This window comes from Gobius niger (assembly GCF_951799975.1).
Source record: "Gobius niger genome assembly, chromosome: 1".
NCBI lineage: Eukaryota > Metazoa > Chordata > Actinopteri > Gobiiformes > Gobiidae > Gobius > Gobius niger.
The window spans coordinates 17,014,537-17,039,318 of record NC_136852.1 but is presented as its reverse complement, the minus strand read 5'-3'; the positions used below and the strand labels follow the sequence as shown (position 1 = coordinate 17,039,318).

Genomic DNA, 24,782 nt, shown 5'->3' with positions numbered 1-24,782 from the left:
CTATTTTTGCGAAGAGGCGTGTCCTGGGGAACCTAAATGCATCTTCCTAGTCCTCCAAATTACAGGTGCAATTATTTCTGTGATACAATTTGGCTTTTAATTCGCTGAAGTAATGTCGAGAAACTGTGAACGGCTAAGTTATGATTATACAAATCAATAATGCAAACACACAGCGTGTTGGGGGGAATTAAATGCCTTCAGATTTTTATTCAGGCAGCCGCGGACACTCTTTTAGGGTCTTTGAGTGACATCACTCACGCTCTGTTTCCCTGCTTGGAAAAACGTGGGGTGAGTCCGTAAGTATTTAACTTAACTTTCGGTGTTTGTCATTGACATTATTTTACGGCTTGGTCCACCAGTTATTGATGTGATTTAACATACTTCCGTGTAGCGGGTTAAACGACATATTTATCCATGCTAGTTCTGCTGTGCTAATCAAGGCTAGGTGGAGGCTAACAAACTGAATGCTATTCGACAAATGTCATGTTTGTCTTTTAACGCCGTTGTCCAAATTCATAGATCCGGAGTTTCCACCGACCACTGGACTGACAATGGAGTACATACAAGCCCCTGCTACGAGCAGCGAGGGACACATGTAAGTAAAGTAGATGTAGTTGTGTGTACCTAATCTGTATCTTTTTAAGCTTCTGTTTTATTATTTTGTAATTTAAAAGAATACACCTTTTTAATATATTTTAATTATTTTCCATGATTCATTCATTCGTTCATAACCCCACCCAGCCTCTGCTGTACCTGTGGTGTTGCTATACCTCCAAACCCTGCCAATATGTGCGTGGCTTGCCTGAGAACTCAAGTGGACATCTCAGAAGGAATCCCCAAGCAGGTTTCTGTGCATTTCTGCAAACAGTGTGAAAGGTTTGTCAACAAAACATTCTTTAACAAATACTGGAGATACAGTTAAACCATTGCTTGAATGATGTTAATGATCATATGTTACCTATAGGTACTTGCAGCCTCCTGGTACATGGATCCAGTGTGCATTTGAGTCAAGGGAGCTTTTGGCTCTTTGTCTGAAAAAGTTAAAGGGGTCCATGAATAAGGTATTTCCATAAAAACACGCATTATTCTTACTTTCCTTAAAATAGTTAGTTTTTGTGTTCTGTAGGTAATTGAATGTTCATGGCTTGCAACAGGTGCGTCTGATTGATGCAGGATTCCTCTGGACAGAACCACACTCTAAGCGGATTAAGACAAAACTGACGATCCAGAAAGAGGTACAAAAGTGACAAACTAGTTTAATATGGGCCAATAATGACAAGCCGTGACCAAAATAAAAACATTAATGAACTTCTGTTTGTCTCTTCTCCAGGTGATGAATGGGGCAATTCTGCAGCAGGTGTTTGTGGTGGAGTTTACTGTCCTCGGTCAGATGTGTGACGACTGCCACCGAGTGGAAGCCAAGGATTTCTGGAAGGCTGTGGTCCAAGTGCGACAGAAGGTAAAATAGGCTCTGCATAAATGGTTGTAACTGCATAGTAACGGTATATGCTCCCAAAGGTGCAGTAATGTTGTCATTCTGTATGATTTACGTCTTTATTTAAAAACTGTGAATTGCAAATTTTACTGTTTGTTCTCTCATCAAATTTATATATAAAAAAATATAGATTTAGATTTTTGTCTCCAACTTGCATTTACAGACCCAACATAAGAAGACGTTCTACTATCTGGAACAATTGATTCTGAAACACAAGCTTCAGCAGACTGCTCTAAACATCAAGGAAATCCATGGTAGGTTAAATTAAATAAACATGATAGGAAAAAAATAAAAAGCTGTGCATATCCATAAATAGTCGTAGCCACTAATGTTTTATTTATCAAATCATTGAGCTAATGTCAACACCAATGAGCATATTGGCTCCGTATCATCCATTCCTTGATTGATTGCAGCTTTTTAAACAAGAATTGCAATCATGTTAAACTCTGGCAAGAACTTAAAAGCAGAATAAGTTCAAGCATGTGGTGTTGACGTGTGTTTCTTTCTGCAATGGCGATGACCTCTGAAATAAATCTGTAAAGAATTGATCGGAGAATGTAACTGTTTGTTCTTTCTTACAGAGGGAATTGATTTCTACTACAGCACCAAGCAGCATGCACAAAAGATGGTGGACTTTCTCCAGTGCACCGTTCCATGTCGGTGAGCAAAGCATAATTTTATATTTTCCCTTTATGGAGCAGCACCTGGTGGTGACTTTTATAATCTGTGCAATATTTAAATCCCTTTTGCATCAGTTGTGCTGAGCAGGGAAACTGGGAGTCTTTTATAATAAGTTACAAAATGTGCACAAAGCAGAAACATTAGTGAGCAGAGTTTTTCTTTGGAGGTCATAGTGGAGTTAATCCAACTGGACTAAACATACTCTGACCAAGCACATTTTCATGTGTGATGACACATTTACATTTCCCAACAGAGTAAAGAATATTAGCATTTACTCACATCAAATAATGCTTTTCATATTTAAGTAAATAAAGAAAAAACCTTGTAGCAGCTTGCTGGATATTGTTGAAAATGCAGACGAATTACTGGTCCAAATCAAACTTTTCATGACTATTTATAGGTGACGAGCTCTATATATACTATTAAGTGTGTTTAAATGGAAGAAATGTGATACTTATGTTTCTTTTAAAAATTATCAATGTTGTATTAGGCATTTTAATATTGTCACTATATATTCCGTGTATACCACTTTTTCATGAACGTTAATGTCGGATCGTGAACACGTTTTCCTGCTCTTAACTAATGGCTTTCTCTCTTTTTTTCTTTTTTTTTTAGGTCAAAAACATCGCAGCGTCTCATCTCTCATGACATCCATTCAAACACATACAACTATAAAAGCACTTTCTCTATTGAGATTGTGCAGGTCTGTAAGGTATGTTCATCTATCACACTATCACCTGCACAACATGCACATGCTAGCACCTTTTTCAGTATTAACACTTGGGTATCGCTTTAGATTAAGGTGGGCTCATTAAGTATTAATAAGCATTAGTAATCCTTTTAGGGTTAGGTTGGCTATATGTTAACAGATAAAAGTATAATTAACAGTGTGTTAATACTTCTCAAGCATGTTATTAATGCTTATTAATATTTAACAAGCACACCTTTAATATAAAGCGTTACCAGCACTTGTTTTTAATCATCATCATTTATTTATCTAGAACCTTTCATACAGATGGAAGTCCAAGGCACTTTCCAGAGACATAAAAAATGTGATGAAATTAATAAACGAACAGTAAAAACATTGCGTAATTTAAAGAGGAATAAATGCATTACCTTTTATTGTATACTGACAATTAAGTTCTTCTTTACTGGGATACACACACAGAAGTTAAATTTTCATCTTTATGAAGGGGCAGTGTGCAGAGATGGATATGTTCTGCATCATGTTATAGTGAAACGGCGAGTTTCCATCCATAATCGCTTCCCAGTGTAATAAGGAAGCCATTACTCAGGAAACTTTTAACAATCAATTGTAGATTTTAGACTTTTTTTGCACCATCAGATGCCCCACACACGATTTTTGATGTCAACTAAAGTGATCTGTTGTGTGTTTACCAGGACAACGTGGTGTGCCTCTCACCACGGCTGGCACAGAGCTTGGGAAACCTGGGTCAAGTTTGTGTCTGCGTTAGAGTCACTAGCACCATTCACCTGATCGATCCCAACACCCTGCAGAGTGAGTCAATATCGGTTTCTTGCCTTGTAAACTATATTGGGATATAATGAACAATTAAGGCTTAAACTGTGTGCAAATACAAATGGCTAACTTAGCAGTAGGAGTTTATTGTCTTTGTAAAAATGTGTGCTAATAAGTTAATAGTGGCAGCACAGATGATGGTGTTTTATGGCTATCATATTAAATGTTAGTGGGCCAGCACTTGACATGTACTCATGTAAAGGATATGAAGGATATGTTACTTGAAGTTACTGTACTGTACTAAGAACGTCACATGGTCACAGCTGTTGGAGCCAGATGAACACCTTTGGAAAAAACAACTCCTTTTTTCAAATCTTAAATTTCTATTGAACATGGCTTTTACTACTAAAGTGAATAAGGATATGGATGTTTTAAAATCAGAGGTTGACCAATATATCACACTGATATATGGGTATTTTACAATATTCACTAACGGCTGATATCATGCCCAATTTAAAGGGACTATGCGGACTGCGGAGTATAAAAATGTTAAAATGTAGTATTTTCCTCCCCCTACATGTTCCAGCCATGTCCTAATGTGTATAATGAGCTCAGACCTGTTCACCACAACTGCCTCTAAAATCCTGCACTGTCACTCAAAAAGTTGTTAATTGTGCCATCCTGCACGAGCTTAATATAGAAATTGCAGTTACGTGTAAGACCTGAGTTGGCAGTAGTGAGTATAAAAATGACCAACTTGCATCTAGTTCCTTTTAAAGGCCGATTTATATGGAAACGAAATTGATCGCGACTTCCCATTTTTGCATCGGTCGACCCCTGTCCTCAGCTTGAACAAATTGCTGCTTTCTGCTCCTGTATTGATTCCTAAACTACCGAACTACTGCCACAGGATTAACTGACAACCTGTCGTTTAAAAAAAAAGATAGTTATATCAGAAATGGGTTTATTGCTATTAGATTATTTGCACAGTCTTACCTGTTACATTCAGTCAATTTGTAAGAAGTCTGAACTACTCATAGGTTTTGTTTATTCCCTAAAGACGCTAACCGCTGTACACAGTCAGCGTGTTTAAAATCTGGTTTACTTGATTGTACTGTCTGGAAAAATCATTTTTAAAGTGCTTTATTATTTTCTAGTTGCTGAGGTGGATGGGGGCACGTACTGGCGAAACCCTTTCAACAGTCTCTGTAGCCCACGGCAACTGGAGGAGTTTATTGTTATGGACATTGACATCATCAGAGACCAGAAGTTGGGCTCTGGGGCTGGCATGAGGTCTAATAAAGTAGGTCATTTTTTAATAAAATGTCTTGGAAATTCAAACTCCCCAATAATGATTCAAATAAAAGTAGAATATATTGTGTGTCTATGCCGTGTAGCACACTTTGGCCGAAGTCTGGGTTCAGAAAACTTCAGAGATGGACACAAGTCAACAATATCACTGCCGCACTTTCCTCGGCCACCTGTTGAACATTGGAGACCTTGTGCTTGGGTGAGTGCCATAAATTATTTTCAGATTACAATCAAACTTTACGGCTATTAAAATGTTTTTCCTCACAGGTTTGACTTTGCGAATTCCAACATTAATGATGAGTATTTAAATAAAATGAACCCTCATCATGTCCCAGATGTGGTAAGGACATTGAGCTCAACAACAGCAGTCTCCTGTTGGCAGTGCCTATGATGTAATGTTATAAAATGTCTTTTGTTTTGTTTAACCACCTTTTCTAGGTGCTTATAAAGAAGAGCTACGACCGCACACGAAGGGTGAAACGCAGGAACTGGAAGCTTCAAGAGATGGCCAGAGACAGAGACGGCATGGATACAGATGACGAGCGGTAAGAAATAAGTGTGGTTTCATAGACTGAACTCTTCCAGTAATAATCTTTGTTTTCTGTAAGTTTAATACAAATCCCAATAATGTGATGCCACCAAAAGTAATTATGATTCAACAGCCTGCTTTTCTCTAGACATTTCTTATTATTTTGAGATCCAACAAAGCAGTTTGTCAGCTGTCATTTTATTCATTTTTACTTTTTCAGGCAATACCAAGACTTCCTCGAGGACCTTGAGGAGGACGAAGCACTGAGAAAGAATGTCAACATATACAGAGGTGAGAAACAAAATTTGTTTAAAGTCATGCATTTGCTGGGGTCCCCATCGTAACATATTCAGTGGTGGTAATTTTATATATGTGTTGAATTTTAGATGCTTCAAAGATGCCGGTTGAGAGCGACACTGATGATGACGGAGCGCCGCGTGTCTCCCTGGCAGAGATGTTGGAAGAGCTGAGCCTGAGTGACGCAACAGGAGGAGAGGGGGCTGACATGATGACGGAGTAAAGACTATAGCGTCTTGCTGCCCAGTGCAAGCTGATAAACACTCAGTGACATTCAGTGACAGAGCTGTTAACATTGTTCTGCTGACATCTACAGGTAAACCCTGTAAACCAAATGATAGATATTTACTATAAATATGAGTTCACTGACGGCCAACACCTTTGCATTATATCAGGGAGAGGTGGATATGCCTGTAAGAGTTCTTTGATCCTTGAAAATAGAACTGTTTAGAAAACCTAAATGCACAATGTGTATTGTATTTACATTGAATGGCCACCAGAGGGAGCTATTAACTGGTAAAATGTCATGCCATCCTCGATATAATAATAAACGAATCAGCTAATGGTGTCGTCTTATCACTGTGGGAAATACAGATTCTTTTGGTTGTGAGACATGCTTCATACTTCAGTGCCACTGAAGTAACTTCATAAGCTTAAGTTAAATAAGACTTGGTTTTACCTGGAGCGGTCTGGTTTAAGATTGGACTCCATCAGTTCCATTGATAAAAATGAGATGAAATCTGCAGATTTAGATTGTTCTACTATTGTATTGGGGCTGAAGGATTCGCAAAATATATATGCAGCTGTTTTTTTAGTGATACTCAATTTTCATTACGTTAAACATTTGTTTAAAATGTTTAATGCTTTTTTGACTATATACCCATGTAAGCAATAAAAAAATACATTTGTTGAAGTTCAAACTATTAAACTATTGACAGTAAATGCCTAATTAACTACAGATTGTGATTATTTGAAATTGTGATTATCTTGCAGCCCAACCATAAATGATAAAAGCTCTGGATCTCTTCAGAATCCGAATCCTTCAATTATGCGTTTTGTTTGACACACATGACATGACGCCGACCATTGGCTGTACAGCCCATGATCTACTCCTGTTAGAAATGACCCACAGTTGCACGTGTAACCAGATCTACTTGGGAAACTGAGTCAAGTTGGTCCCTTGGGTGGGTGTGTCAGTGGGACTTGTCCTAACTGCATAAGCTGAGAAGAAGCAGGAAGGAGGCATCAGAAACATGAGGACATCTGTGTCACACTTACAAATAACATGAAACATTACCCATACTATAAAGTCATTTCCTTTGCGGTCTGAGACATTGCTCTCCTTTACTCGAGTTACATTGCTGTTTGTGGGCTTTACGCTGGCTTGTATCGTTGGATCTGTGGAGCTGTGACGGCTCTGCCCATGTTTACACATAAATAATTCAGAGTCAGGTGTGAACTGTGTCAGCAAAGTCTGAAAAAGAAAGGGGTACAAAGAATGTTAACCAAACACATTTCCATCTGTTTTAGTTGTAATGACGACGTGAGCACGCGCATGGTCGTGGATATAGCGGGAATAAGATGAACTAATTAGAAAAGCAGTAAATTAATTGATTCATTGACTCTTGACCCGCAGTCGCACTCTGCTGCAGAGTAGAATAAAGGAGGAGAGGTGCTGGTGTTGTGTCGGACTCTACTGTGCAGAGTAGAATAAAGGAGGAGAGGTGCTGATGTTGTGATGGACTCTGCTACTGTGCAGAGTAGAATAAAGGAGGAGAGGTGCTGGTGTTGTGATGGACTCTACTGTGCAGAGTAGAATAAAGGAGGAGAGGTGCTGGTGTTGTGTCGGACTCTACTGTGCAGAGTAGAATAAAGGAGGAGAGGTGCTGGTGTTGTGTCGGACTCTGCTACTGTGCAGAGTAGAATAAAGGAGGAGAGGTGCTGGTGTTGTGTCGGACTCTACTGTGCAGAGTAGAATAAAGGAGAGGTGCTGGTGTTGTGATGGACTCTGCTACTGTGCAGAGTAGAATAAAGGAGGAGAGGTGCTGATGTTGTGTCGGACTCTACTGTGCAGAGTAGAATAAAGGAGGAGAGGTGCTGATGTTGTGTCGGACTCTACTGTGCAGAGTAGAATAAAGGAGGAGAGATGCTGGTGTTGTGATGGACTCTACTGTGCAGAGTAGAATAAAGGAGGAGAGGTGCTGATGTTGTGTCGGACTCTGCTACTGTGCAGAGTAGAATAAAGGAGGAGAGGTGCTGATGTTGTGATGGACTCTGCTACTGTGCAGAGTAGAATAAAGGAGGAGAGGTGCTGGTGTTGTGTCGGACTCTACTGTGCAGAGTAGAATAAAGGAGGAGAGGTGCTGGTGTTGTGATGGACTCTGCTACTGTGCAGAGTAGAATAAAGGAGGAGAGGTGCTGGTGTTGTGATGGACTCTGCTACTGTGCAAAGTAGTATAAAGGAGGAGAGGTGCTGGTGTTGTGATGGAGTCTGCTGCAGAGTAGAATAAAGGAGGAGAGGTGCTGGTGTTGTGATGGACTCTGCTACTGTGCAGAGTAGAATAAAGGAGGAGAGGTGCTGGTGTTGTGTCGGACTCTACTGTGCAGAGTAGAATAAAGGAGGAGAGGTGCTGATGTTGTGATGGACTCTGCTACTGTGTAGAGTAGAATAAAGGAGGAGAGGTGCTGATGTTGTGATGGACTCTGCTACTGTGTAGAGTAGAATAAAGGAGGAGAGGTGCTGGTGTTGTGATGGAGTCTGCAGAGCGCATGCTGCTGTTTCTACGTCAGAGAGCGAGATGAGGACAGGCTGCAGCGCGGCGGGACTGGGACGGTCTGGGATGCGGCACAACCGGGCACCACCAACTCGGCCGAATGCACTGACCACGGGGACGAGCAAAAGCGCAATGCGTTTGGATGTAATTTCCATGCCTGCAATGATTACGAGTCGTGCGTCCGTCTGATCGCCTGGTCCACCTGCGTGAGCACTGTGCAGGTGAGTGTGGCAGCACGAGTAGTGGGTGTGGTGTCATACTCTGTGGCAGTAGGCTACATATAGGCCACAACGAACTGGAGAAACAGCTTTTGGTTTACAGAAAGCAGGGAGCAACAGTGAAGCCTGTACGGGCTGCTGTCTGCACTCATCCCGTCCCAGCCGTCACTATTTTATTGCCAGGGGCCTTGGGTCGACTGAGGTGAGTCAATAAACGGAGTCCGGTCGGATTTTTTTTTTTTTAATGTTTTTTAAGATGTTAAACGCCTCATTTGAGTTGATGTATTGGCCAAAAAGGGTATTCGATTTTAGCAGAACACAAAGTAGACTAATATTTATGCCGAGAGCGCTTGTGTGTCAGCGTCTGTCTAAAATAAGTCATGTGGCAAAAACGTGTTTGTTTAGCCTATACATTCTGATTCTGTACCTGTTGACTCCGCCTCCACAGCGCGCTGTTTTTGCCTGCGGCTATATGCAAATCCTACATAAATGGCCCATTTTTCGGTTAGTAATTTTCTCTGCTAACACGAATTCTGTAAGAGAAAATAGTTGCATTGCCAAGTCTAGAAAGTGGGCAACAATTTCTTCAGACTTCAAACACATCATGCCCACCTCTTCCATGAGGTAAATACTAACAGTACAGTTGCCAAAGTCATGTAGGCTACAGAGTTTTGTATGTTCACACTTATACCACAGCCATATACCAAGAACACCAATCAGTGCAACAACATTGCTCATTACAGTTTTCTATAGTATAGCCTTTTCCCCATGTGATTTGGAGAAGGCTGTGGGTCTCGAGAGTAGGGAATAATTGTTCACTATGTAAAGAAGGGTGTGTTTTATACACCAGAGTCTGTGTATACCCTTGGGTTTAATTTCATTACTTTCTTTTACATTTTCATATGCAAGCATTCCCTGGGCCAATATGATTACCCCCACTGGGCTGCGGAGCGCATGTTGGATAGGCCTGCACCTCCAATCATTGCTTATTCTAGCTTGTTATTATTCTCTGCATCTGTTCTGCAGAGCTCACTTTAATGTCATCTGTCAAGGCAGGGACAAATGAAAGTCATATTTTGCTAGTTTACTGTTTCTATTGATAACGTTAAGGTTAAAATTTCACTCATATTAAAACATTTGACAATAATAAATGTTAGCTTTAGAGCTATTTAGAATGTTTTTTTGTGAAAAGACGTTTTTCTGTTGTAGCCTGCAGAATGAACTTCAAGAACCTGAAGGAGTACTTGGCTTGGCTTTACTTCCAGTACCTCCTCATCACTGGTATCTACGTCCTGGAGCCATGGGAAAAATCCATCTTCAACTCCGTCCTCTTCTCTGCCATCGCCATGGTGATCTACACCTCCTATGTGTTTGTGCCCATCCACGTGCGGCTGGCACTGGAGTTTTTCTCAGGTATTTGTGGAGGCCAGCCAGAAAGCACTATGGCTCTGATGAACTAAAACCAACAGAATGGATGCATGGATAAACACATGGATAAAGGATCGATTGAATCAACCGCCTGTTGTGACCAAGCCCATGAATACGACTTCTTCCTTCCATCGCGATCAAAACTAAAAGCTTAAGGAATGTTTTGGATTTATAAGCTTCTTTATCCTCTGGACACATTTCTGTTAGATGCTCGAACCATCACTTTTCAACTGTGTCATGTCCTGTATGAGTGCATGCCATGTTTTGGTTGTGCATGATAAGGTCATATGGATACTTGTATTTGATCTCGCTCATCACTCTCCAGCCACATCTGAATGAATTCCTGACAGTGATCACTGATAATGGGCTTTTTCCCACCATCTTAAATGCACCTGCTTTACTTAGGAAATGTTTTTTGTATCAAAAATACTTAGAGTAGTGCAGTGAAGCAGGCAGGACACACCTGTCCTTGCATGATGGTTTTGTGGTACTTTATTCAAAGTAGTGTCATATATTTAAGTTGTTACTATGCAAAAATCACAAAAGCATTCGGATCATGGATTCCTGAGGCCCTTGTGTGAAGTTTATCGTTAGCCTAAACTATTTTTCTGTTCATAGAGAGTAATAGAAATCCTATTGATTTGTATAGTGCCGAGCCCTCTTTATCTGTGATCTCTTGGTATGTTGGGAAGGTGTGTTCAGTAGTTGGCATTAGCAAATATTGATACACCACACCTTTGTATTGAAGGCCTGACCTCAGATGGAGGATTACCCAATTAACAGCATAATTTCTTTCTTTTTTAAACTTTATTATGACTAATACCAAGGTGTCCTTTCCTATAGTTGATCTATAGGTCCACGTGATACCAGGTGTTTGATATATTGTGAATGCAGAATGTGATGAGCAATCTTTTTATGTTTGTGGCTTCATAATGTTCTTTAACTTAACTTTATTTATACGGATGCATATATTTATACTCTGGTAAATGCTTGGCTGGTTACAATGTCAATTACCAAATACAATTGTGGAAATTATTTGTGTGTTTTCCTGGTGGCCATAAATCACATGTTTAGTTCCATAATTACTTGAATGCACAAATTACTTTTTATATCTCAGCATTTCAAATCTGACATGTGTCTGTTTAAAGAGCAAACCCTGACTAAACCCATTTTGTATCTTACTAATCACAGCTTTTCACAGAAATAAACACTTTGGAAAACAAGACCGTTTCTTTTTGTTATTCCAAACAAAAAGGCGAAGAGAAAACTAAAAGAAACATGAGCTTTTGATGCACTTGTCTCTCACAATGTACGTGAACGAACAAAAGCTAAGCCACCAAACCAGTTCTCCTCAGACATCAAAACAATTGTCCAGAGGATTCAATTTCTCCCAAAGCAATGCACAGATACCGTTCGTTAAACAGTGCAGACAAAAAGCAGGGTATGTTCAACAGACTAAATCTACTTTGAGAAAAAAATGCTTCGTACGGAAAGTTTGGGGCATTTTAAAATACTTGAGCACATCATTATCTGGTTAAAGGAGAATTTAAAAAAAGGATGAATAACATGGTAATTCTACACCTCTGAGTTGCTTCAGTAGTGTCCAGGATGTAGAAGGACAGCAGCATATAACATCAGTGTCTTTGTTTTTCCTGAAGATTACTGACGGGAATGTAGGGGAAAGGGAAATGTAAATTTATTGGATTATTTTCTTAGCATAATAGATAAAATAATAAACTGATAAACATTTGAATAAACTGTTGAAATGAGTGAACATTTCAATTTAGCCTTAGAAAGTTAGAAGATCAGGCTAGATAAAATAAATCCCCATGAAAACTTTAAAAGTAGGTGTCTAAATGTGCTGATTTAAGTCGAAATGACCCCACAGAGTGAGGGAAGAAAGCATTTTCATCAAATCAAAGTCAACCCTAACCCTCATGTAAATCTAAGGACAAAGAAATTCTAAAACTGCAAAGTGTAGATTGGATTATGTCTTTGGTTTGCAGAGTCTCCTGGAAGCTTCCATGGAGCTCACTTAAAGATCTGTGTTCACTCTTTTCATGCTTGTTGTTTGTGTCCCACGACAGGGAAGGCCAGAGGTCATCTCCAGAGAGAGCAGGTAAACAAATCTGTCTGAGAGGCTTTGTGGTGTTGTGTTGTTCAACCTGACGGCTGTCAAAGAGAGAAACGTATGTGTCAGCTCTGATACGTCGGCCTGAGCATCGGCTTACGAGGGAAGCCCAGAAAACGCTGAATCATTTATGAGTAAGAACCCTTCCCTTTAGAGACATGTCAAAAACATGTACCACGTTTCCATAACATGTATTTTGTTTATCTAACCATCCACATTTTTATATTCATTTTGTTGATTCGGTACCTTCAGATAATTAAAACTTTACAAGTATTTTGTTTAAAATACAATAGAGGAGCTACAACTATAAAGATGCTCTGAGGGTCAGCCTGAGTTGGTTTAGGCGTTGTTAATGTAACTGATGTAGGATAAAGGCCTGTTTAAAGCAGTTGGTTTTGCAGAGTGGACCGCAAAGCCTTCTCCCAGGTGGTAACATACTCTGAGGACAGTGCCTACAAAGTGCCCTCTCAAAGAATATTTGTAATGATTCGTAGTCCATTTGACTGATATTTTCATGGCACAAAACTTCCAAAAGCGATGGGACATTTTTAACATAGTACATACACATGAGCACTGCCGATATAGTGGGTGTTATTTTATGCTAGATTTTGACTGCCTCAAGATACTGGATTTTGATGATGAATACAGTTTTGGTCCTTTTGATCCTGCTTTTAACACCAAAGGTTAACTTACCCTCTACATCAACTTATGAGCCAGAATCCTACACCTGCCACTGACTGTACTGTTCATCAGCTTTATGGGGAAACAAGGTTTAAAATCCCTTTAGCTGCTCCTGTGCTAAACAAAACCAGATTTGTTTAGTCATCATTACTGTATTGTTTGGGAGTTGTTGTTTTTTTGTTACATCTTTTACAAGGCATGTGTTATTTGCACTGGTCAATATACTTTGAGTCTGAAGAGACACAGTATGAAGAGACGGTGTTTGCTTTGCTGGGTGTGTGTATTTTGTGTCAGTGTTTCGGTTAGACCTTGTGCAAACACTTTGATCGTCTATGCGCTCTTTTGATTTACGGCATAAATGTAATGATTTTAGGTTCTTGTTTTGATCAATCTGGAATACATGAATTTAAAAAGGAAATGATTTCCTTTTTGGGGAGATTTCCTGGATATTACCAAGCAAATGTTCACACATTAAGCAAACAGTACTGTCGAGATAGTCCTGGGCAGGGCTGAGTGCCACCCAAGGGTGACATGATTTGCAAAGATAATCAATTGGAAAGAGTGCTGTTGGAGACACTGAGCAAGGTTAAGTTGTATTTCAAATCATTGTGCAATGATGTTGCTCTTTGTTCTGAGGAAGCATGGCCCCGAGGCATGTTTTTTCAGCTCACAATACAGTATCAAAGTTAAGAATCAGTCAATGTGAGCCAAGGAGTGGCTGCTCTGATAAAACCTGAGCCTAGTAAGACAAAAAATAATGGCAGGCCTTCATGCGCAAGGCTAAGCTTTCTGATCTCTCAGTAAAATATTCCCTAAATTGACTTCGGACAATCTGTGCTTGGGTTACAGTTGGTTTCAGTTAAGGTCGTGTAAAGAATTTTATGTGATATTTTTACAAAGACTGTTTCATGACAAAATATTGGGAAATCTAGAAAACACTGAGCAGATAAAGTTTCTAAATCCTGCAAGTTTCGTGGCCTATGGTTAAAGTCAAGGATGCCCCCAAGTGGCAAAACAGTAGTACTGCAAGAAAGCTGCAGACCCGGAGCCGAGACAGATGCGAATCCACCACCGTGATAGTGCGCCCTCTGCTGGACAAGGCGGATCTTGACCGATCAGTTTTTAGAAAGGTTGATGTTGAGAGATGTTGATCTACTTCACGCACGTGAGGAGTTAGTAGGCTAGCTATTTCAATTTCTTCATGAAAACAAAACAAAATTCTTATGCAGATATTTGGAAAGTGTAATTAGATGCTTCTGGTGATTGATAGATAACATAACTTCGAACAGCATACACATTGCTTGTTATTTTTGTTCCTAAACAATTCTAATCTTAACCTAACCCTAATCTTAACCTAACCCTAATCTTAACCAAACCTAACCCTAATTTTAACCTAATCCTAATCTTAAAGGTTAGGATTAGGGTTAGTTTAACCTAACCTTAACAACCCTAACCTAACCATAATCTTACCCTAACCTTAATCTTAACCCAACCCCAACAACCCTAATTTTACCCTAATCCTAACAACCCTAAACTAACCCTAATCTTACCCTAACCCTAATCTTAACCTAACCCTAATCTTAACCTAACCCTAATCGTAACCTAACCCTAATCTTAACCTAACCCTAACAACCCTAATCTTAACCTAACCCTAACAACCCTAACCTAACCCTAATCTTAACCTAACCCTAATCTTAATTTAACCCTAATCTTAACCTAACCCTAATCTTAATTTAACCCTAATCTTAACCTAACCCTAATCTTAACCTAACCCTAATCTTAACCTAAGCCTAATAACCCTAACCTAACCCTAATCTTAACCTAACCCTAATCTTAACCTAACCCTAATCTTAACATAACCCTAATCTTAACCTAACCCTAATCTTAACCTAACCCTAATCTTAATTTAACCCTAATCTTAACCTAACCCCAACAACCTTAACCTAACCATAATCCTAACGATTTTAAACTAAACCTAACAATAATTGTAAAACATAAATTATTGAATAATACCGTCGTGGATCTGCTCCTACCAGCAGAGGGCGCACTATCATGGCAGGTCCACCTCACCGTCGTGGATCTGTCTCGCTCCGGGTCTGCAGCTTGGTCTTTCACTCAGATCAGTAAATGGAGAAAAAAACATGTAATTAAATGTAAGTAAATTAGTTAGATTTTAATATCCTAAAATAGAAATTGCAGTCTAGACTTGGTAGACTAGGTAGTTTTCCTGCACCTGTTTCTCACTTACACATGGCCACAAATTGAACTGTGTCAATACTGTAGCCTACTTTGACACAATACACTTGCCAAGAAACTACCGCTAATACGCCAATGTTGTTCTCGATTGTTCTCCATTATATCTTGGTGTGCATACTAAAAATACAATGCTTTAATCATGGGTTGGGTGTAGTTAATGAAAGTCAAATAGTTTCATTAGTTTTGAGGCCAAATATGCATGTCTATGAATATGTTTGAACAGCAAGGGAGAAACAAACAGTCACTCTGTTGATGTGACCCGTCAATGTGCAGAAATCTTTGACAAAGTACCAAGAATCCAAGGAGAAGTGTTTCTTTTATTTATCTGGAGTAGAAAAGGGACACTTGATCGTGGGGAGAGTGTGGAGTGAAAGGATCTTTACTTACGCTTTCCCAGTGGCTGGTGAGTCAGGGTCAGGTCAGGACAGTCAGAGCATTACATATAGAGGTCGAGCTTTGTCTGCAGAGAGACATATCAGGTGACAATGACACAAAGACGGTGCACCGACACACTATAGGAACAGACTGGAGGTTATTGTATGAAAAAGAGACATTTGTCCGTGCGCTGGTGTTTGTAGCTAACTAAAGACTTATGCGTAAATGTTGCTTTTATGGGAAGGGAAATGATCTCAGGATCCCAAAAACTTCAAAAACAAAAACCAACTTGAATATAAATGCAAACATTTGTCAAGCTGGATAGGGATGGGTCAACTGGAAAATAACAGAGATTAAGGCGGGGAACCATTGCTTTAAATCACAGTAATAGCATGGTCATAGGATGGGAGTAACATGTTAAAGGGAAAGCTGGTGATAATGCATTTTGCTGCATTGTTTCTATACAATTACCAACATACAGCGGGTTAGAGTAAGGGGAAGGGGGTTTTGATGAATCATTTCATTAAATCAGCTGTGTGTCGAGTTGTACCATGCTCATTCTAATCTATAACCATGTTGTAAAGTAAAGTGCACCCTCAGCTTTAAAGCCAGTTTGGAGAAAAATACCAAAAATCTTAGTCAAAGGTTTCTGATGATTGCAGCTGCAGGGTACCTGTCTCTGCCAGAGTCATTTGTAAATCCTGCAGCATCTCGATTTCCACTGATTAGTCCCGATGTAAAGGCTCTTATCAAATCTTTACATTGTACCCCTCTCAGTCTCTTCTTGCTCTGTAGAGATTCCTTTACGGGAAGAGGGGTTAATGTAAGGTAATCCCGCTCAGGGCTCTGTAAGTTAACTCTGCGGTGTGTGTGGATGAGGTCCGGCCTGGTGCCAGTGCTAAATGAACTGAGACAGCTGAGAGGAGCCTGGGTCCACTGTAAACTGACCGCCGCTGTTGTGTGGTCTGAATGCAGCCGAGGAGACAGGGGCAAGAAGGTCTCTATAGGAACCTACTCCAATACTACACCCCAGCAACAGCTCTCCAGTGACTCAAAATGCTCCATCCGTTGTCTGTGTTATCACACACAAAAACATACTGTATGCTCATTGTGTGAGAGTGGATATGAGAGTACATCATTTTTTTTAGATGGGCCTTTTGCTTTCTTTGGCCCTCTCTAATAAAAGCATCTTCAATTATTCATCAGGTCTGCTCCATTTACTAACAGGTTGAATCTCAGAGTGCAGTTGTGCATTGATGGCTTAGCTTTGGCAGATGTGGCTGAAACAGGGGCTTAGCATCGAAAACTGAATGAACTGAATGCATAATGACTACAGTGGCACTTTTGAGAAGCTTGTCAAGCACAGTTTCATGTACATTTTCCCCCTTTAGTGTCTCATTTTAACCTGCCTTTCCCTCATGCAGTGTCTGTGAATAAGTGAGTTGTGCCTATTCTAAGCGTAATACACAGATGAAGGTGATGGAGGAAGATGAATGCATTGAGCTGAAGTTGATGCATCCACTGAAAAAAATAACCCGTGATTGTGGTTCAGACAGCTGGCCAAGAGACACAACACAAATCTACAACCAAGCATAGCCATAATAAATCTAAATAACAAACTGAGATCACTTCACTTTCCTGGCAAAACACCCCATTATGGTTCACTCTTCTCATTTCCCGTTCTCTTCCTGCTCACTCATAGCTGGACATGGATCTCTCTGAGGGAGTGAGGTCTTTGACAACCCAGGCATGTCCACTGCTCAAACCTTCATTGTCACGGTCAAGTCGAGAGTGTAGACCATGACAGCTTGCAGAAAATCACTTCTCGGCAAAAATCCGACACTATCTGGTTGCGCCATGAGAGACGATCATTGTCCAGTGGCCCACCGAGGATCATAGAGAAATGTGACTGCAGGTCGCGGTCATGGGACCATTACAAACGCACTCAGGCTCAGTGTTGAGTCAGAGAGAACTCTTTTTATTTTTTTTTACCCTAAATCTGACACATGCTGTAAACAACAGATCCAATGTTTTATTTTAAAGCTTTTTAAACATGCTTAGCTTAATTTTTATATACTTATATGGGCCAGAAATGTGCACATGACAAAAGAATGGGGTCAGTATCGCAAAAACATAAAAGATGCCACGTCCAAACTGTTTCCTTAGTAGAATTGTACACACTCACAGAAAATACCACAATTATATTTAATACTCAAATAAAAATGGGCTAAATATCTTAGTACTATTTGTTTGAGTGCTCAGATTTCCATTTCATGCAACTATATGCACTGGACTATGTGAATTCAGAACACAGACTGTTTTTTACTTGGCTCTGCAGCACGGTGAGAGGCTGCAGGGCAGTCAGTTGGATGTTGGAGCGGTGCCTCCGGTATCAGGTGACCCATTGCCCCACGGCCTTTGCACCTCACCTGCTCAGAGCGAGAGAGTGCTCCGGGCGGCTGCTGTATCCTGTGTCACAAAAGCACCTTTCTACACAACAAGGCTTCAGAGACAGGCCCACAGCACACTGGTTCTTCCCGGGTCAGCTCCAGTCGCCTGTAGTTGGGTTTCAGACCTCCCCCTGTACCCCTACATACGCTCTCATTGGTGGGGATGTGCAGGTTGCCCCAGCCTGGCAGACTTATCAGAGAGACCTGGAGCTCAAGGCACCAACACGAGCGGGGACAAATGAGTGTAGCACTTATGCATCGCAGGGTGAGTCACTCTTGGGTCTTACTTATAATTATGCTTTTCAAGTTTTGTGCTGCTGTTTCATTAAAGTAATATGTCTAAAATGTTTTTTTTTTACATCCTTTGAGAAACACTTTAGAATAATGTGTCATTTGTGTAACTTGCAGTGAACCATGAGGATTGTCTCCTATCGATTCACTTTTGTGGTTATTCTGGTCATTCTCACTGTGGGCTTCTGTGCTGAAGCCAAAACGACACCAAAGCCCAAATACCAGTACACCAAAAAGCCAGTTCCACAGGTGACCATGCCGAGCCCAGCCACTACCATGAAGCCCAAGACCCTAAAGATAGTGGTGACTCCAAGCCCTGCACCCGCCAAGCCACCGCCTCTCATGAAGACCACCTACCCACCGGACTATCACAACCACCCCGACATGGCAGGGGCCGTCCCAGACAACTACACACTGGACTATAACGAGTGCTACTTTAACTTCTGTGAATGCTGTCCTCCTGTGCCAGGTCCCAGGGGGCCAAAGGGAGACAGGGGCTTGACGGGTACAGTATATTTGCAGTTGGTCACTTCTGCATTTCTATATTTATGACAGTGTCTATGATTTAAACTGTAGGTGCACCTGGTGACAGGGGACTTGCAGGACCACCTGGTTTACCAGGGCCACCCGGACCGGTTGGTCCAGTCGGTTTTAAAGGAGACAAAGGTATTGTTCTGGTGAGATGGTAGTACTTTCTGTTTTTGTAGTGTACAATCACTTTGACCTCATTTTTAGGGGATAAAGGGGACAGAGGCAACAATGGTCCAGCAGGAACACCTGGAATTCTAGGGAAACCAGGACAAAAAGGTACATTTTCATTTCATATTTATTAATCAAGGCATGCCTGACACTCTCTTCTGTACACAGGTGATCTTGGTTCTAAAGGTGAAAAGGGTAACATTGGACTGCAAGGGGTCAAAGGTGAAGTTGGTGGGAAAGGAGAGCCCGGCCTGAATGGCACAGCTGGAGACAAAGGAGAACCAGGGAAGGAGGGTCCTCCGGGGCCTGTCGGACCAGGACCTAAAGGAGACAAAGGGGACAAAGGTGAATGTGGCACCTTCGGAGAAAGAGGCTCTAAAGGTGAGAGGGGAGAGTCCGGGCCTGCAGGGGTTCAGGGGCCCATGGGCATCCCAGGAACAAATGGGAAACACGGTATCCCTGGTACTGTTGGGGTCAGAGGTGATCCTGGCATCCCTGGACCTAAAGGTGAACCAGGGTTACAAGGGCCTCAAGGCCCACCAGGGCAGAGGTTTCCTGGGCCCAAAGGTGACAGAGGTTATCCTGGCATGAGGGGGGAGCGGGGCATGAGAGGCTTTAAAGGGGCAAAAGGCACCAGTATTGTCCAGAGACGCTCAGCCTTCAGTGTGGGCATCTCTCCCAAAAAGTCCTTTCCTGCCTCTGGATTTCCTGTTCGGTTTGACAAAGTATTTTACAATGAAGACAACCACTTCAACATAACCACTAACAGCTTCACTTGCATCTACGCTGGAATCTATGTGTTCTCCTTCCACATCACTGTCCGCAACCAGCCGCTGAGGGCCACACTGGTGGTGAACGGCTCTCGGAAAGTGCGCATCCGGGACTCGTTGTATGGGCAGGACATTGACCAGGCCTCCACCCTGGTGGTGCTGCCGCTGAACGAGGGAGACCAGGTGTGGGTGGAGACGCTCAGAGACTGGAATGGGGTTTATGCCAGTACCGAGGACGACAGCATCTTCTCTGGTTTCCTGCTCTACCCAAACAACACCTGAACACCTGTGTAACTCTCTTAAAGCCAAACGACAGTGGTGCTACTTGAAAGATGCTTGAAAGATCTTTTTTATACGCAAAAACGCAATTGTACCATGAAATAGAACTGCCAACGGAATTATTATTTTCCTTATTATTTAATTGTAGATGAGTGTGATAAATGTTGTTTTGTAATTTTGCCGTTTTCTTTATAAAGGATCTTAGGAAACCATTCAACAAAACAGAGTCATATTTTAAAAATTCACTTGTTACACAATGAACTTCTCTTTTATCAAAAAAGAGGAACTGCTGAGAATTAATTTACATTTAACCCTGAGTTACCCACAACTATCTTTACTGGTTTCTTGCATCACCCCCATGTATTTGTTTTATGAAATGCCTTTGGATAACCTTGAGTAGGAATGGAAATCTTGTATAAAACCCATGACACGAAAACACGCTAAACACAGTAAGAAGCAAATATTATGCTCTGAAGAAAGAAAAACATATTTGCACAAGTGGGTAAAGTAGCCAAAAGTATTTACTCAAGATGTTTACTTTAAAGTAACTTTACTCAAGTAATACAAGTACCCAGAATAATTTGGTTGTTTGTTTATACATTAAAGTCTGATTTTGTATTGATGTAGTAGGACAAACAAAGCTTAAAACACGTTTCTGACCATTTTCAAAGAGCAAAGATCAAAAGAAATTTGATAAAATAAATTATTCTTGACTTGAAGTCAGTTTTGTAGAGTAACACACTGTGTGTATTTAAAATACGTTTTTAGAATAGGCTACTCATTTTGCGTAATTGTATTTTGGCACAGTTATTCTTTCATTTGAGGGTATGAAGAGAACAATTGCTTTCCTAAAATCAAAGAAATATACAGTATTACGGTACTCGATCATTAAATTTCATATTGCACAATATTGCAAAATATTCATGCTTCACTTTTTATAATCTACGATCTGTCTCTCGTAAAGATTTAAAGCTCCTTACATGATCCATGCAATCCATACAATGTGATTGGCTGCTCAAGGTGCAATTGCAAAGTGATTCAGTTCGTTTATCAGTGGTAAATATGTCACTAACATAATATAATGAACATCAATGTGAAAGTATTTGATATACTATTTGAAGTATTCAGAATACAGTCCTCTAATTGGAGAATATGCCTAAATGTGAGGCTGTAAGTGGATGTTAAAGTTCATACCTCTTAGTAGGCTTTAGGCTCACTCCAGCGGGATATGCCCAGCTGAGAGACTCTGGCCTCGCATGAGAAAGACCCCCTTGACCTTATGACCGAAAAGAAGTTTTCTGAAGTCGGAGGTCCCAGCCGTTCTTTGTCGATGTAGAAATAGTAGAGGACAGGAGGGGCAGGGGCAGGGACATTGTAGTCCAGCACACAGACGAGCTTGAAAAAAGAGGGTACCTCCTTATCGTCGACAATAAACAACGTGGGCTGCGTCAGAGGCTCTAGGAGACAAGATGAATGAAGTAAGTAAGTAAGTATGTTAGTAAGTACATTAGCAATATACTAGAAGGGCTGGCATTGCAACACCTGAAATGTAATGACTAAAATGGTCATGTCAATGCAAAATTTGACTGGTCACCCGAGATGACTTGATGACAAACGTGAGTTGTCAAGGGTGATATTGTGAGCTGTTAAGGGTGTGCCGTTCAAAAACAGTGAATCACCCACAGAGTTACACAGACCTCTGCCCTCCATCTGAACCTATGACTTCAAATTTTAGAAAGATTGTTGACGCAACCCATTCTGCAGAAAGAAAAAGAAAACATTCCTTACCAACGACTTGGACTGACACTGAAGATGAAGTGATAGAGTGAGTGCGGCCATCGTGATTCCAGGAGACGATACAGGTATAAGCGCCCCAGTCCTCAAGAGTCACGTTGTCCAGCATAAAGTGAAGATGCTCTTGTTTGAAAACTTCCACTCCATCTCTATAAAGGACCACCTCTTTAACTGGAGGTGGTCGTTTGCCTCGGACTCGGCACGTCATGTTCATCGGGTACCCAACAACGCCCTTGGACGGTGCGTCTAAGATAGCCCATCCACCTAAGGACAGAAAAACAAAATATTATAAAATTGTCATGGTCTTTAGTATTTTCACATTGCCAAAGTCAACTCTTAAACCCTAACCTGAACTGAGCACATTTTCTCCAGTTCAAATCTAAAAGTTTCTTGAAAAAAAGCGTGGCAAAAATGAGACGAAAACGAGAATAGAAGCGCGACAAAAACATGACAAAAAGGCAACAAATAAGCAACCTATAACATAAAAAAGTGGCAAAACAGCAATGAAAAAGTGACAAAAGAGAGACAACAAAGAGCAACAAAAGAAAGAAATGTCAAAACAATGGCTACAGCAAGGCAACAACACAAGGAAAAAGCTCCATTTAGATTTGTTTTGTAGGTCTTAGCTTTCAAATGAGATGTTACTCTGGCCTATAGGCTGTAAACTTTTAGATTTGGGTAAAGCCGAAATGGAGGAAGTGCACTCAGTACAAACAGTAAGTATGTGTCTACCACTGTCAGGAAATCTGAAAAGATGAGCTCAAAGCAAGGAAAATTATCTATTTTTAAATTTGTCTCTGGAAAACTGGGATTAAAAATGTCAAGGGTCATTGCTACTAAGTCTATACAGTTATATCAGCAATAAATGCTACAATAGACCGTTGCAATCACTTACCATCCACGCTGATTTCTACCGGCAGACTTTCGAAGGTTGGTACATCCAGAACCTCTGTGGTTCGAAATGCTTTGCAGTAATACTTCCCACTGTCTTTGGTCTGCATGTATTTTAACTCCAGCTGTTCACCAAAGGATGTTAGCTTCACATGTCCATTGTACCAGTTGTAGGTCCAGGTTGCTGTGTAGGGAAGGTCTGGAAGTTTGCATTTCAGCGTCACAGTGTCATGGGTGAAGACCCTGGAGTGGCCTGGAGGGAGTATCTCCACTGTGGGCCTATGCGGTGTCGCGCTTGTTAGAAGACCTGGAAGAAAGTGAATCATGTTGGGCACATATCACTAAAGCAAAAATACAGTGTTTAAACATTTTGCACTGCTTTATGAAAGAGGTATTTGTAGCCACGCATACATAATGGTTACTTACTTTTCAGATGTATAAGTTGCACCACTGCAGACAGCACTAAACAAGAAAAAGGTGTAGTGGGTTAGAGAAGAACAATTATTAGAATGTGGACTAAAAATTAAATAAGTAAAACTCACGGAGAAGTGAAGTCTTCCCATCCATTGTGAAGAATCTCAAACTGAGACAGAGGAGAGATTATTTTGTGCTGCTGCTGCTTCTGCTGCTGCTGCTGCTGCTGCAGAGGGAAGTGAAAGTGATATGACTCTTATCCCTGTCCTTTCTTTTATTGCAGTGATAAATGCGTCACTAATATTTCATCATAATTTTATACAAAGAATAGTGTTGCTGACTAAAAGTAGGTTCAGTTAAAATTCCTTAAAGAGACGAAAACTATGACTAATATGTCCAGATATTTTCGACGACTAAAATAACTCAATAAGAAGTAAAAAAAAAAGGACAATAAACATGTGAACTTCAGTGACACAGTTTGAAAGAGCCTCATATCATTTAAATTTACTGCCAAAGGAACAGGTCAGTGCTTTGTCCATGTGGGAGAAGAAACACGAAGCACACAATGTAATTAAATAAATGTATTTACGGTATATTAAATATTATGAACGTGAAGCAAACACTGTGCTAATTTAAGATTAGGTTACAGGCAATTTTAGTCGACAAAAATTACACTAAAATGGGCAAAACCTTGACTACAACTAAATACATTTTCGATTATTTTGTGAGGTGTGTTGGATTTTGAAGAATTAGGGTTAGTAAACAGTAAACAAGAAGTAAACGTATTCATGTTTAAATATGGACTCTACTCACAATGGCATGAAACCCACGTTAAAAAAAATAGGGTTATGGTTTGGTTCTCGAAGGCAATGTGGGCAGGATGCTCTTAGTGCTTTTGTGGGTGAAGTTTTTCGGTGGATCTGATAACACCAAGTAATTAAGAGTCCAGTGTAAAACGTTTTTATAATTTTAAATAAACATGACTGTTATCAGTAAAACCAAGATTTAATATAAACATGTTTATTCCATGTATGGGGACTCAAATGAGACAATGTTTACAAAAGATCTTGTGTAGTGCATACCCCATCTTTAAGCCCATCCTCACACTGCCAATTGTCCACTCCGAAAGCCTGATCAAATCAAATCAAACTTTATTTATAAAGTGCTTTTCATACCGAAAGGTATCACAAAGTGCTTTGCAGATTACAACATTTAAACAATACGCAAGGAACACCCTCCTCTCCCTCCGTACAGTGCCTCTCGTTAGTATTCATACACCTTGAACTTTTGCACATTTTGTTATGTTTACAACCCTAAACATAAAGATTTTATTTTGATTTTTTTACTGAACGTTCACACACAAGTAACAGACAACTGTGAAGTGAAAGCGAAATGATACATGATTCCGTTATTTTTCAAAAAATAGAAAAGTGAAAAGTGGGGCTTGCATAAGTATTCATACAGCATTTTCTGAGTGCATTAAATTGCCTTTAAAACATTTCTAATGACTCCAGAATGTTCACACCTTGGCCGGACCA

General features: G+C 40.4%; 4 protein-coding genes across 5 annotated transcripts; 3 read left to right on the top strand and 1 right to left on the bottom strand.

The window, feature by feature from the left end:
• The first annotated feature begins 397 nt into the window (after nt 1-397).
• Nucleotides 398-6,348, top strand: nmd3 (NMD3 ribosome export adaptor). The gene is made up of 15 exons (XM_079579593.1): nt 398-595; nt 742-876; nt 965-1,061; nt 1,155-1,235; nt 1,331-1,459; nt 1,659-1,749; nt 2,077-2,155; nt 2,792-2,888; nt 3,578-3,695; nt 4,814-4,959; nt 5,054-5,166; nt 5,235-5,307; nt 5,406-5,512; nt 5,717-5,787; nt 5,883-6,348. The coding sequence occupies exons 1-15, from the start codon at nt 465-467 to the stop codon at nt 6,014-6,016; spliced, it is 1,602 nt and encodes a 533-aa protein (XP_079435719.1). The 5' UTR covers nt 398-464; the 3' UTR covers nt 6,017-6,348.
• A 2,366-nt stretch (nt 6,349-8,714) lies between these two features.
• On the top strand, nt 8,715-11,324 carry sptssb (serine palmitoyltransferase, small subunit B). Of its 2 annotated transcripts, none has more exons than XM_079572879.1 (2): nt 8,715-8,788; nt 9,995-11,324. In XM_079572879.1, exon 2 carries the CDS (start codon nt 10,003-10,005, stop codon nt 10,243-10,245), a length of 243 nt encoding a protein of 80 aa, XP_079429005.1. In that variant the 5' UTR covers nt 8,715-8,788; nt 9,995-10,002; the 3' UTR covers nt 10,246-11,324. The 2 variants fall into 2 exon arrangements, with proteins under 2 accessions (XP_079429005.1, XP_079429006.1); XM_079572880.1 differs by lacking the exon at nt 8,715-8,788 and adding an exon at nt 8,843-8,987.
• A 6,517-nt stretch (nt 11,325-17,841) lies between these two features.
• Nucleotides 17,842-20,320, top strand: otol1b (otolin 1b). Its single transcript, XM_079564996.1, has 4 exons — nt 17,842-18,902; nt 18,974-19,063; nt 19,133-19,204; nt 19,265-20,320. Exons 1-4 carry the CDS (start codon nt 18,521-18,523, stop codon nt 20,146-20,148), a joined length of 1,428 nt encoding a protein of 475 aa, XP_079421122.1. The 5' UTR covers nt 17,842-18,520; the 3' UTR covers nt 20,149-20,320.
• Nucleotides 19,233-23,474, bottom strand: LOC306969368 (low affinity immunoglobulin gamma Fc region receptor III-A-like). The gene is made up of 6 exons (XM_079564983.1): nt 23,373-23,474; nt 23,257-23,292; nt 22,835-23,137; nt 21,934-22,203; nt 21,340-21,602; nt 19,233-19,417 (listed from the first exon to the last, which is right to left on the bottom strand). Exons 1-5 carry the CDS (start codon nt 23,395-23,397, stop codon nt 21,343-21,345), a joined length of 894 nt encoding a protein of 297 aa, XP_079421109.1. The 5' UTR covers nt 23,398-23,474; the 3' UTR covers nt 19,233-19,417; nt 21,340-21,342.
• Nucleotides 23,475-24,782: the final 1,308 nt, after the last annotated feature.

What these genes read in the sequence shown, in the direction of transcription:
- nmd3 (XM_079579593.1), top strand. Translation starts at nt 465, where the DNA reads ATGCTATTCGACAAATGTCATGTTTGTCTTTTAACGCCGTTGTCCAAA. An exon ending in AACTGACGATCCAGAAAGAG is followed by an intron (nt 1,236 to 1,330) that starts GTACAAAAGTGA and finishes TCTCTTCTCCAG; the next exon opens with GTGATGAATGGGGCAATTCT. An exon ending in CAGTGCACCGTTCCATGTCG is followed by an intron (nt 2,156 to 2,791) that starts GTGAGCAAAGCA and finishes TTTTTTTTTTAG; the next exon opens with GTCAAAAACATCGCAGCGTC.
- sptssb (XM_079572879.1), top strand. Translation starts at nt 10,003, where the DNA reads ATGAACTTCAAGAACCTGAAGGAGTACTTGGCTTGGCTTTACTTCCAG.
- otol1b (XM_079564996.1), top strand. Translation starts at nt 18,521, where the DNA reads ATGAGGATTGTCTCCTATCGATTCACTTTTGTGGTTATTCTGGTCATT. An exon ending in GGGAGACAGGGGCTTGACGG is followed by an intron (nt 18,903 to 18,973) that starts GTACAGTATATT and finishes TTTAAACTGTAG; the next exon opens with GTGCACCTGGTGACAGGGGA. An exon ending in CGGTTTTAAAGGAGACAAAG is followed by an intron (nt 19,064 to 19,132) that starts GTATTGTTCTGG and finishes CCTCATTTTTAG; the next exon opens with GGGATAAAGGGGACAGAGGC.
- LOC306969368 (XM_079564983.1), bottom strand. Translation starts at nt 23,397, where the DNA reads ATGGATGGGAAGACTTCACTTCTCC. An exon ending in GCAACTTATACATCTGAAAA is followed by an intron (nt 23,138 to 23,256) that starts GTAAGTAACCAT and finishes ACTTTCTTCCAG; the next exon opens with GTCTTCTAACAAGCGCGACA. An exon ending in GGTAGAAATCAGCGTGGATG is followed by an intron (nt 22,204 to 22,834) that starts GTAAGTGATTGC and finishes TTCTGTCCTTAG; the next exon opens with GTGGATGGGCTATCTTAGAC.